Source organism: Xyrauchen texanus, chromosome 29, assembly GCF_025860055.1.
Source record: "Xyrauchen texanus isolate HMW12.3.18 chromosome 29, RBS_HiC_50CHRs, whole genome shotgun sequence".
NCBI lineage: Eukaryota > Metazoa > Chordata > Actinopteri > Cypriniformes > Catostomidae > Xyrauchen > Xyrauchen texanus.
Window position 1 is genome coordinate 26,544,139 of NC_068304.1, and position 12,171 is coordinate 26,556,309.

General features: G+C 46.1%; 1 protein-coding gene across 1 annotated transcript in view; it reads left to right on the forward strand.

Moving 5' to 3' along the window:
- Positions 1 to 12,171, forward strand: part of LOC127622893 (leucine zipper protein 2-like) — a 167,255-nt gene that overhangs the window by 112,606 nt on the left and 42,478 nt on the right. Inside the window, exon 4 of the mRNA XM_052097029.1 lies at positions 5,776 to 5,857. Coding sequence (XP_051952989.1) covers positions 5,776 to 5,857 — 82 coding nt within the window. The remainder of the gene's footprint in view (positions 1 to 5,775; positions 5,858 to 12,171) is intronic.

The window sequence follows — 12,171 nt, forward strand, 5'->3', positions numbered from 1 at the left end:
ATAGCTGTGCAGTGTGTAAACCTCACTCCCCTGACCTCAAGAGGTGCACTAGCGACTGATGCTAGGGGCTGTAGCCTTTAGCCTCCTTGTTAGCGCACCCTCCTCCCACACTGGTCGAGTCCCGTTCGGAGTGGGGCGATCAGGGCCACACATATAACAGGGTCATACTGCACCTGCACACCAAGCATGCTCATTAAGGATGGCTCGTTGACTCTGATAGTAATAGTAATGCTTAAAAAAACACATGAAAGCCAACTTCCGCGCATCATATCACGTGGCTTGTTGAGCGCGTTACCACAGAGACATAGCATATTTGGAGGCTTCACCCTATTCCCCGTAGCATCCACGTACAACTCACAATGCACCCCCCACGAGATCGAACCACATTATAGCGATCACGAGGAGGTTACCCCATGTGACTCCACCCTCCCTAGTTACTGGGCCAAATTGGTTGCTTTGGAGACCTAGCTGGAGTCAATCAGCACAACCTGGATTCAAAATTGTGACCCTAGGGGTGGTAGTCAGTGTCTTGACTCACTGAGCTACCCAGGCTTAAAATAATCTTAAAGGAAATGGTGAACATTTCCAAGACTTTACATGCAGTTTATAGCCTACTGATTAAATTCTAACCTAAAATCTTGATGTAGCCTATAATTTATTTTACCCAAGAATTTGCCTGGATTAGTCATTCTAAAGAACATGGCAACATGGCTTAAAGTTTGTTTGTAAAACCAGAATGTTAAGGTGTATGGACTAATTGAAACATTTGTCATGAGCTTGTTTGTTTATATATTTTTTAATTAAAATTAAAACATTTTAACTCAGATTTGGGGAATCTTTGGTTGTCTTTAAAAATTGCATGTCTGCAAATTTTAAAACATGAAATTATGTTTTATATGTGTGCAGGGGACATTTAAGGTATAATACAGTTGCCCCCCCTACAAGCACACCTGGCCCCACTCTTGCCCCCTCAGCCAAAATGGTCTACAACCACCCCTGCTTATCAAATTTTCACACATAAAAGAAAGATCAACCACAGCAGTTGGAACAGCAGTACTTCAGCCTTCTCCTTATCTTGTTCCCCCTGCTTCAAGTGTTAAACCGATGTGCCATTTGTGTGAGTCCACAGTGCTTGTAAAATGTATTAGATCCATTGGATGAGCAATTCAGGAAAAGAAGATTTTCAAAGGTTTTACTGTATGTAAAATGTCAAATACTAAACTTTTCTTCATGGTAAAACTTAGCGGGCCTTGAGGCAATTTACGTCCCCATAAGGAGAGGGACTCTTGTGTGAAATTTTAAGTGTCTAGCTCAAACAGGGTACAAGGGCTGACATTTTCAATATTGCAAATTTAACTGGTAGTTGCTAGGCAACCTTACTTGCCATCAATCCCAAAATGATACAAAATGCAATTAGTCTCAGACCCTGCATGCATGCAAGTTTGTTGAATTTCCACCATAGGGATAGTTGTTCAAAGTGTTCAAAGTGAGGAAGAAGAATAAATACAGGTAGAAGGAAAGCAATGGATTTCAAATTATAAGCACATGTTGGATTAATTGCCTAGTGGTTAGTTCACAAGCGTGATTTTAAGAAGGGGTAGGTGGGCAGGCTCTTGTAATTTTTCAATCTTCCTGTCAATCTCTCCTCTCTACCTTTCAACAAAAGTGCTACGAAAGGCCAGAAGATAAATTGAAATATCAAATGCCAGGGCCTGAAACGCTTAAAGAATATATAGCTGAAGTGTGTAATTTCTGCGACACTAGTACCATCAAACAGAACTGCAAAACAAAAACACTGTTTTCAATTAGCTTTCTTGAAAATTTCCCCCTGTCTGGTATTGATCAAACAAACAGATAGTTCAACACCAAACGTACGCAATTGGCTGAATCAATGTTGCTGTGCCGGGCTAGACGGGCCCATCAAAACAACAGAGCAATTTTTATAGGGCCATAGAGAGACATTTTTTGAGGAAATCAAACTACGTATGGCTTAAAGTTGTCTCTGCATAATAAGCTAAAATAGGAGAAAGTATGTTAACATTGAAAAAGTTAAACATTTCAGCCTAAGGTTAATTTGTTTTCTACTCTTTATCAGTGTAACGAGTAAGCAGCGAGGCAGACGAGGAGGTGCGGATCCAAATGCAGTTAACTTTATTGAATGATCAAAATAAACAAATAAACACAAAGGAAAAACCCTCAATGGGGAAATAAACAAAGCTGAACACACGGGAAGGGAAAACATACCAGCTAACAACACTCAACGATAGACAAGGACTGAACCAAAAACCAGGGTTAAAATACATGAACATAGGAAAAAGGGACCAATGAACAAACAGAACTCAAACAAGATGATAAGGTGATAAACAGAAACCAAAGGGAAACTAAACGAGGGCAGGTGAAAACAATGAACAGTGAACACGAGGGCTGACAGGAAGACTATGGAGGTACAAGGGTGACAAAAGTGAAAACTAAGGAATAACAAAAGTGACAAAAATGACAAACAAAAGGGCAACAGTGAAACAAGACAAGGTAAACATAACAGAGCCCCCCTCAAAAGGATCGGATTCCAGACGATCCTAAGGGACAAAAAACAAAGGACAGGAAACCCACAAAAAACACAATGAGGGCACCAGGGGCAGACAGGCAGACCAGGGGGGGTACAAAAACAAGAAGGCAGTCCAAGGGGCACAGAGGGCAGGCAGGAAGTCCAAGGGGGGCAACGAGGGACAGACAGGCAGTCCAAGGGGGCAACAAGGGGCAATGAGACGGTCCACGAGGGCACAAAGGGTAATGAGACAGTCCACGAGGGCACAAAGTGTAATGAGACAGTCCACGAGGGCACAAAGGGTCAGGTTTAGGGGGCCAGGGAGGTATCGACCGGGCAGGGACAGGTTTAGATGGCCCGGGGGCTGGCCATAAGGCAAGGGCCGGCTCAGGGGGCCTAGGAGGAGGCCACAGGATAGAGGCTGATCTAGGTGGCCTAGGAGATGGCCATGGGGCAAGGACCGGTTCAGGAGGTCTGGGAGCTGGCCTCAGAGCAAGGACGGGCTTAGGAGGCCTGGGAGCGGGCCACAGGGCAGGGACAGGTTCAGGAGGCCTGGGAGTTGACCACGGGATGTGGGTAGGCTTGGGGGACCTGGGTGGTGGCCGCAGGATAGGGACCGGCGGAGCCGTGGGAGGCGGAGCCATAGGAGGCTCGGGAGGCGGAGCCGTAGGAGGCTGCGCCATAGGAGGCGGAGCCATAGGAGGCGTAGCCATAGGAGGCGGAGCCCTGGAAGGCTCGAGAGGCTTGAGAGGCGGAGCCCTGGAAGGCTCGAGAGACTTGAGAGGCGGAGCCCTGGAAGGCTCGAGGGGCTTGAGAGGCAGAGCCCCAGGAGGCTCGGGAGGAGGAGCTCTGGAAAGTTCAGGAGACTTGAGAGACGGAGCCCTTGGAGGCTCGGGAGGAGGAGCCCTGGAAGGCTTGAGAGGCGAAGCCCTGGAAGGCTCAAGAGACTTGAGAGGCGGAGCCTTGGGAGGCTCGGGAGGAGGAGCCCTGGAAGACTCGAGAGACTTGAGAGGCTGAGCCCTAGGAGGCTTGGGAGGAGGAGCCCTTGAAGGCTTGTGAGGCGGAGCCCTGGAAGGCTCGAGAGGCTCAAGAGACTTGAGAGGCGGAGCCCTGGGAGGCTCGGGAGGAGGAGCCCTGGAAGGCTCGGGATGCTCGGAAGGCGGAGCTCTGGAAAGCTCGGAAGGCGGAGCTCTGGAAAGCTCGGGTAACTCGGAAGGCGGAGCTCTGGAAAGCTCGGGAAACTCGGAAGGCGGAGCTCTGGAAAGCTCGGAAGGCGGAGCTCTGGAAAGCTCGGGTAACTCGGAAGGCGGAGCTCTGGAAAGCTCGGGAAACTCGGAAGGCGGAGCTCTGGAAAGCTCGGGAGGAGGAGCCCTAGAAGACTCGAGAGACTTGAGAGACTTGGGAGGCGGAGCCCTGGAAGGCTTGGGAGGAGGAGCCCTGGAAGGCTTGAGAGGCGCTGGCTCTAGGATGGGCACGACCACTGGCGCTGGCTCTTGGACGGTCATGGCTACTGGCACTGGCTCTTGGACAGACATGGCTACTGGCACAGGCTCTTGGACGGTCATGGCTACTGGCACGGGCTCAGGGACGGTCGAGGCTTCAGGCGCCGGCTCAGGGACGGTCGAGGCTTCAGGCGCCGGCTCAGGGACGGTCGAGGCTTCAGGCGCCGGCTCAGGGACGGTCGAGGCTTCAGGCGCCGGCTCAGGGACGGTCGAGGCTTCAGGCGCCGGGTTGGGGCAGGTGGAAGAGGATGAGCCAAGGACGACTGGAGGGCCACCGCCGTGGGAGGAGAGGCAGGATCCTCAACCACCTCCACAGTAAGCAGTGATCTCCTCCATGAATTCACAGAGCGTCCAGCCACGCGTCGCCGGCGGCAACCGCTCCTGGAGCGAACCGGTCAGGCTAGCCTGGAAGAACACCACCAGGGAGGAGTCAGGATAGTCGGTGTCGCTCGCTAGGAACAGGAAGTCCCTAATGTGTTCCTCCACCGGGCGGCTTCCTTGCTTCAGGTCCAGGAGGCGGCAGCATGCCCGGATAACCGCTGGATCCATATTTTGGTCTATCGTTCTGTAACGAGTAAGCAGCGAGGCAGACGAGGATGTGCGGATCCAAATGCAGTTAACTTTATTGAATGATCAAAATAAACAAATAAACACAAAGGAAAAACCCTCAATGGGGAAATAAACATAAAGCTGAACACACGGGAAGGGAAAATATACCAGCTAACAACACTCAACGATAGACAAGGACTGAACCAAAAACCAGGGTTAAAATACATGAACATAGGAAAAAGGGAAAAATGAACAAACAGAACTCAAACAAGATGATAAGGTGATAAACAGAAACCAAAGGGAAACTAAACGAGGGCAGGTGAAAACAATGAACAGTGAACACGAGGGCTGACAGGAAGACTATGGAGGTACAAGGGTGACAAAAGTGAAAACTAAGGAATAACAAAAGTGACAAAAATGACAAACAAAAGGGCAACAGTGAAACAAGACAAGGTAAACATAACAATCAGTAAACGGAGGGGTACGTAATCTTTCGAAAACACTGATCAAACTAAACTGACAAATTTAGGATTCAGGGTTGTGTAATGGGGTTGCAAATTAAAAATGATTACTTTGTTGGGCGTAATTTGGCATCAAATGTTGCCAAGCTTTTCCCACCAAATAAATAAATTAAAATATTAGTTTGATAATTTTTTCTTATACAATAACTTATGTAACAGAGATGAATCTTTTTATGGAAAAAATGAAAATAGATTTTTCTTGTCTTCTTACTATGCTATTGCAAGGGTCTAAATTATGTTAAGGCTTGATGAATTTTCAGGTAATGTTATTTTAATTGTATTTTTAATGAGGGGAAAATCATGCAGTAGCAGGGTTATATACAAAATGTGACACACAGATATTTGTGGTGCTTAAAACTAGGATGACACACAGGGTAAGTTTCTGTTAAATAATAGTATATCTAACACATCATATAGTTTTTACAAGAAACATGGAATCTGCGCGTCCAATGCTTAAAAAATATAAATAAATCAGGCGTACCATATCCATGGAAAGTGCTGGATATACATGTGCAAAAGGAGCTAAATGAGCCTGAGGTATGTGTGGCCATTGGTTTGTTCACTGTTCCCTTATTCTCAGTTTTCTAATTTTTTATCTCTTTTTTTTGTCTATGACCCAAATCCCCCTCCAACCCCTCTTTCTCTCTCTCATTCACAGGGATGAGATGAAGTCACTCCAGGCGGCTCTGAAGAAGCAACTGGATGATGCAGCTGAACGTGCAGAGAAGCAGCAGGCCACCGTAAGACCCACTTACACTATGTGTTAAACATGTATTAATTCTGTGTTCTCAATCCACTGACGACACAAACACCTGCCTTTGGCCACAGTGTTAAACTACTAAGGATAATGACTTTATAGCATTTGTCACACCCTTGATTACTTTAAAATCAACTCAATTTGTCTGTACAGATGAAAACAGAAAAAAAAATAGTTGTTGAGATTTGCTATTTCTATATTGAAGCATGCAGTTCAAAAATGTATACAGCTGTCTTGTTTTCCAGGAAAGGTATTTAAACATCTTTAAAACAAGATGCTTCACTCATCTGCCACAATAATGCAATACACTTAAATAAATCAATATATGTAATTATTATTTGATTACTATTATTTGAAATATTGTGTATTATTTATATTGAATTAGCTTGATTTGGGGGCCTTTCTGAGCAAAGATTTATATATTTGATTAGTTTTAATAATTATCTGGCATGTCATGTAATTAAGTTGATTAAAAATTGTAATCAATTAAAAGCCCTATTCAAGACATATTCTCTCTAAACAAATATTGATATCTTGTGCACCTTTCTCGACTACATTTTGACCTTGTTTAAAAAATATTACAACATGAAAGCACATCAAAATACTGATTTAGAAAATTATTTATTGCCATGGGTTGGGGCTAAATATCGTGACTCCATTTGGAGTTGTCTCTTTGCTGTGTCGCCACTTCACCCTCCTCCATGATTCCCGTATAAATTAATTACCTGGAAAACACTGGAATCCTCATTAAATTCTGTCAGATGACATGGAGAGGACAGATAGAGTCTCATCTAATTTAGTCATATACCTTTAGGTCTGGAAGAGTTATGTTACAATCATAATGAATAACTGTAGGAAGCACCTTACTGACTCTGGAGGAGATACACAGTTATCAACATGCTGGAACTTTTATTTTTTCATCTCTGTGTGTGGCTGCTCACAGTACTGCGGGGGTTAGAGGCACAGGCACTCGTGTTCAGAATGAGAATGAATCACAGAGAATTAGCATTTCACCAGCTCTGGCTTTTCTTTCCATTCTGTGAACAGTTCACCACCAATTGACACCAATTACACAGCTGTGTAATTGGTGCCCATATATATTCACAACCCCATATAAATTCACAAGCTGCCTTTTTGGGGAATGTTAACATTGTAAACCACTGATGAAATGGCCCAACAAGCTTTGACCTTTTGTTTGCTTGTAAGTGTCCTTTTATGACACACTTTGTATTATATAGCTGTTATGTAGAGCAGTTAGCATTATCCTATGCATAACTGCTTTGGTAACAGAAAGCAAGCATTTTGAATTCAGCTTTTCAAAACTGCATATTAAAAATCTGAATATTTTGCCATTTTAATCAGTTCATAGAATAGTTTCCAAAAAAATGCTAATTCTATCATTTACTCACCCTCCAGTTGTTTCAAACCTGTATACTTTTGTCTTCCATTGAATAAAAAGGTGAAGTTTAGCAGAATGTTAATGTTGCTCTTTTCCATACAATGAAAATAAATGGAGACCAGGGGCTGCCAAGCTACAAATATGATGAAAATAGAAATAAAAGTAGTCCCAGGGTTGGGCATGCTACTCAAAAAATTTAGCAAATTACACTACAAACTACACCCCAAAAGTAGCTTGCAACATTTAAGCTACTTCATATTTTTCTCTACTGCAGATGCTCGGATCAGACATAGAACCTAAAAGACATATTTTCATGATATTAATCAAAGCCTTTGGTACAGTATATTAGAGTTTAGTGCAATACAGTATACAAGTATACAGTATGGTGCAAAACGTACCGTGCACATAACCCCACCCCCAACCCCAAACAAACAAACAAAATGAAAACAAAACATATAAATTCATATTTAGACATGCTACTTGTACAAATCCATGTGTTCAACATTTATAGACACTATTTTTACATTTTATTTTTCATATTTAGACTACTACCTCTACAAACCCATACCTTTTAAGCATAATTATATTTACCCATTCCTGCCTAAAAACTCTGTGTACATACAGTATATTGATCATCTATATATTCATCTATACAATACAGAAATACATCAATTAGACACAGAATTACAAGATATATCATTAGAGGCCAAATTTTGTGTGTGTGCGTGCGTGTGTGTGGGCAGCTTTGGGTGATTTAGGAGGAATTTTTTTTAGGTTACAAACTGGTAATTACAAGGGTATTATGCTGTAAATGTGGTTTATGACGACATTTCTAGAGTCCCCTTAATTTAACATACTAAACAATGTTTTTTTGAAAATGTAAAAATGCAAAAAATTGGGGGCCTGGGTAACTCAGCGAGTCAAGATGCTGACTACCACCCTTGGAGTTGCGAGTTCGAATCCAGGGCGTGCTGAGTGACTCCAGCCAGGTCTCCTAAGCAACCAAATTTTGCTAGGGAGGGTAAAGTCACATGGGGTAACCTCCTCTTGGTCATTATAATATGGTTCTCGCTCTCGGTGGGGCATGTGGTGAGTTGTGCGTGGATGCCTAAACACGTTTCTGATGGTATCAGATGGTAAAACCATGGTAATTTGATATAAAATTACCGTATTTATGTAACATTCTGTATTTGCATGGTGCTTCAAATTACTTCAAAGATTACCATATTCAAATAGCCGACAATTGTATTAACATAGTGCATCCAGGTAATGGTACATGTCCAAAAAACATGATAATGCCATGTTTTTTTTTAAGGGTTTTCTTGTAGGCTAATATGCGTTTTTGATACTCCTTTGGTTGGAAAATGTATTTACCTGCAGAAGTTGTTTACAAGCTGCAAACGTGTTGAGTTTTACAAAGACCTTCTTCATCACTGGCAAATGATAGAACGCATTTGCAGGTTTAGTTTACATTGATTGTAGATCCAATGCAACCAGTGTTGTTATTTTCCATGTTATTGTCCAAACCGTTTCAGACTGCTTTCCTATCACGTGTAACCAATACAATTTAAAGAACTGACTCTGATGAGCGATTAATTTGTGATCGGATCACATTTGTGATTGTGATCATTTGTGATCTTTAGTTTTGATTAAAAAATGGCAATAGTAAACACTGGGCACAAGGCATAATGTAGTGGATTACAGTTGAATCTACTTTGTGCATGACACAAGTCATTTTTCCAACAATTGTTTACAGACCGATTGTTTCACATTTAATTGACTATATCACAATTCCAGTTAGTCAAAAGATTACATACACTAAGTTAACTGTGCCTTTATGCAGCTTGGAAGATTCCAGAAAATTATGTCAAGCCAAGTGTACTGAATTGTACCTGTGGATGTATTTTAAGGTACCTTCAAACTCAAGCCTCTTTGCTTGAAATCATGGGAATTTCCAAACATCTGAAGGTACCACGTTCATTTATACAAACAATAGAATGCAAGTATAAACACCATGGGACCACTCAGCCATCATACCACTCAGGAAGGAGATGCATTCTGTCTCCTAGAGATTAACGAAGTTTGGTGCGAAAAGTGCAAATCAATACCAGAACAACAGCAAAGGACATTATGAAGATGCTGGAGGAAACAGGTAGACAAGTATCTATATCCACAGTCCTATATCAACATAACCTGAAAGGCTGCTCAGCTAGGAAGAAACCAGTGCTCCAAAACTGCCACAAAAAAGCCAGACGTCTAGGTTACGTATGTAACCTCCATTCCCCGATGGAGGGAACGAGACGTTGTGTCAGAGAAGCAACACTAGGGGTCTCTCTTGAGCGCCGATATTCACCTCTGAACTATGAAAAAAGGCCAATGAGAGTTGGCAACCAGTATTTGCATGTCCCGCCCCCGGACATACAGGTATTTAAGCGGCGCAAATACGGGAGTTCATTCAGGATTTTTCTGAGGAGCCGGAAATGGTCCGGCCACAACAGGGGCTCGGCTCAGCGACGTGGCAGGGGAGACACAACGTCTCGTTCCCTCCATCGGGGAACGAAGGTTACATACATAACCTAGACGTTCCCCTTCTGTCGCTCTCTCCACGTTGTGTCAGAGAAGCGACACTAGGTGTCCACTTAAAAAGAGCCATGCACTGAGCCGTGTACGTGATCTGCTGATACAGGAGCGAGCAGGTATTCCTACGTGCAGAACGACCAACTGTATCAGGCTGCACGTACCCTTCCCCAATGCCCCATTTAAGCCATCAGGATTCCTTATCGTTACCCTGGAGGGGGGAACAAGGTGACGGCCGCCAACATGGGAACGGGCCAGCCTGGCTGGGCCTCTTTTCTCTCTATGTTTCTCGCATAGAGCAACTACGGCCGGGGCCCTTACACGCATTGAGGGAATGGGGTCTTAGCCCTTATTAGGGTGGAGAAGACCCTGCGGAGGCCACACCTACCCGGGAGGGGAGGCAAATTTTGAGTGGCAAATACATCGCATGGCCTATACTTAGGTCTTATGCGGAACAGTAGTGCGGTGGTAGATCCAGCCTCGCAGAGGGGGGAAGCATACAGCACGGCACCCGAGGCAGCTGTAACTGCCTAAGGGAAACACGGAGTCAACTAGTGAGGGGACAGAACCGTGGTTTTACACACAGGGGGAGTCCGAACAGGAGGCCTTACCTGCGGGGCACCTATACCAGTACAGGGTAGCTTGTGGTACCCGCAGTGGTTTGGGTCGGCGAGTTCCTCCGCAGAACTGCGACCCACGAGGGCTAGGGAGGAGTAAACCAGTGTCCCAAACCTGGGATCTCCTGGGAAAGAAGGCGCACTGTTTCCCCTGGTTAGGGGGAAGGGCGCTGTGTGCAAGCGATTCACCCGGTCAGATCGTGGACGTGCCACCGAGTTCTACGAGCTCGGTACCTGAGAGAACATGGAACGATACTGACTCAACTCGGAGATTGTAGAATCTCGCAAAAGTGTTAGGTGTTGCCCAGCCCGCTGCTCTACAAATGTCTGCTAGGGCAGTGCCCCTAGCAGGTGCCCATGAGGACGCAACACTCCTGGTGGAGTGGGCTCGGACCCGCAAAGGGGGGGGCACGGCCTGGGCGTGATAAGCCAGGGAAATGGCGTCGACAACCCAGTGGGCGAGTCTCTGCTTGGAGACAGCATTCCCTTTCTGCTGTCCCCCAAAGCAGACGAAGAGCTGCTCAGAGCATCTGGTGCTCTGTGTGCGGTCCAGGTAAATATGTAAGGCACGTACTGGACACAGCAGTGAAAGGGCTGGGTCTGCCTCCTACCTGATCCCTGAAGGATGTGGTAGGAACCTTGGGCACGTAGCCCGGTCGCGGTCTTAGGATCACGAAAGTGTCCGCCGGACCGAACTCCAGGCAAGCGTCGCTAACAGAGAACGCATGCAGGTCCCCGACCCTCTTGATGGAAGCGAGCGCGATCAGCAGGGCGGTCTTGAGAGAGAGGGCCCTGAGTCCAACTGAGTCAAGCGGCTCAAAGGGGGGTCTCCGGAGTCCCATAAAGACGACCGAGAGATCCCAGGAGGGAAACAGGTTAGGCCGGGAGGGAGTCATCCTCCGGGCACCTTTTAGGAACCTGACGATTAAGTCGTGCTTACCAAGAGACTTGCCGTCTACCGTAGTCGTGGTGGGCACGATAAGCGCAACATACACCTTGAGGGTGGAGGGGGACAGCCTCCTCTCCAGCCTCTCCTGAAGAAACACGAGCACTGACCTAACTGCGCACTTCTGCGGGTCTTCGGCTCGGGAAGAACACCAGTCCGCGAACAGACGCCACTTCAGGGCGTAAAGATGCCTGGTCGAAGGGGCTCTGGCTTGGTTAATAGTGTCTATGACGGGCGAAGGTAGGCCGGCTAGATCCTCCGCGTCCCATCCAGGGACCAGACGTGGAGATTCCAGAGGTCTGGATGCAGATGCCAGAGCGTGCCCCGTCCCTGAGAAAGAAGGTCCTTCCTCAGGGGAATTCGCCAGGGAGGGGCTGTCATGAGGAGCGTGAGATCCGAAAACCACGTCCGGTTGGGCCAGTAGGGGGCCACCAGAGTTACTTGCTCCTTGTCCTCCCTGACCTTGCATAGCACCTGTGCAAGAAGGCTCACTGGGGGAAAAGCGTACTTGCGTAGCCCCGTGAGCCAGCTGTGTGCCAGAGCATCTGTCCCAAGGGGAGCCTCTGTGAGGGCATACCAGAGTGGACAGTGGGAGGTTTCCTGGGAGGCAAACAGGTCTACCTGGGCCTTGCCGAACCTGTCCCAAATCAGCTGGACCGATTGGGGGTGGAGCCTCCACTCTCTTCCGGGCAAGTTTTGTCTTGACAGCGCGTCCGCTATCACATTGAGGTTGCCGGGGATGTGAGTGGCGTGCAGCG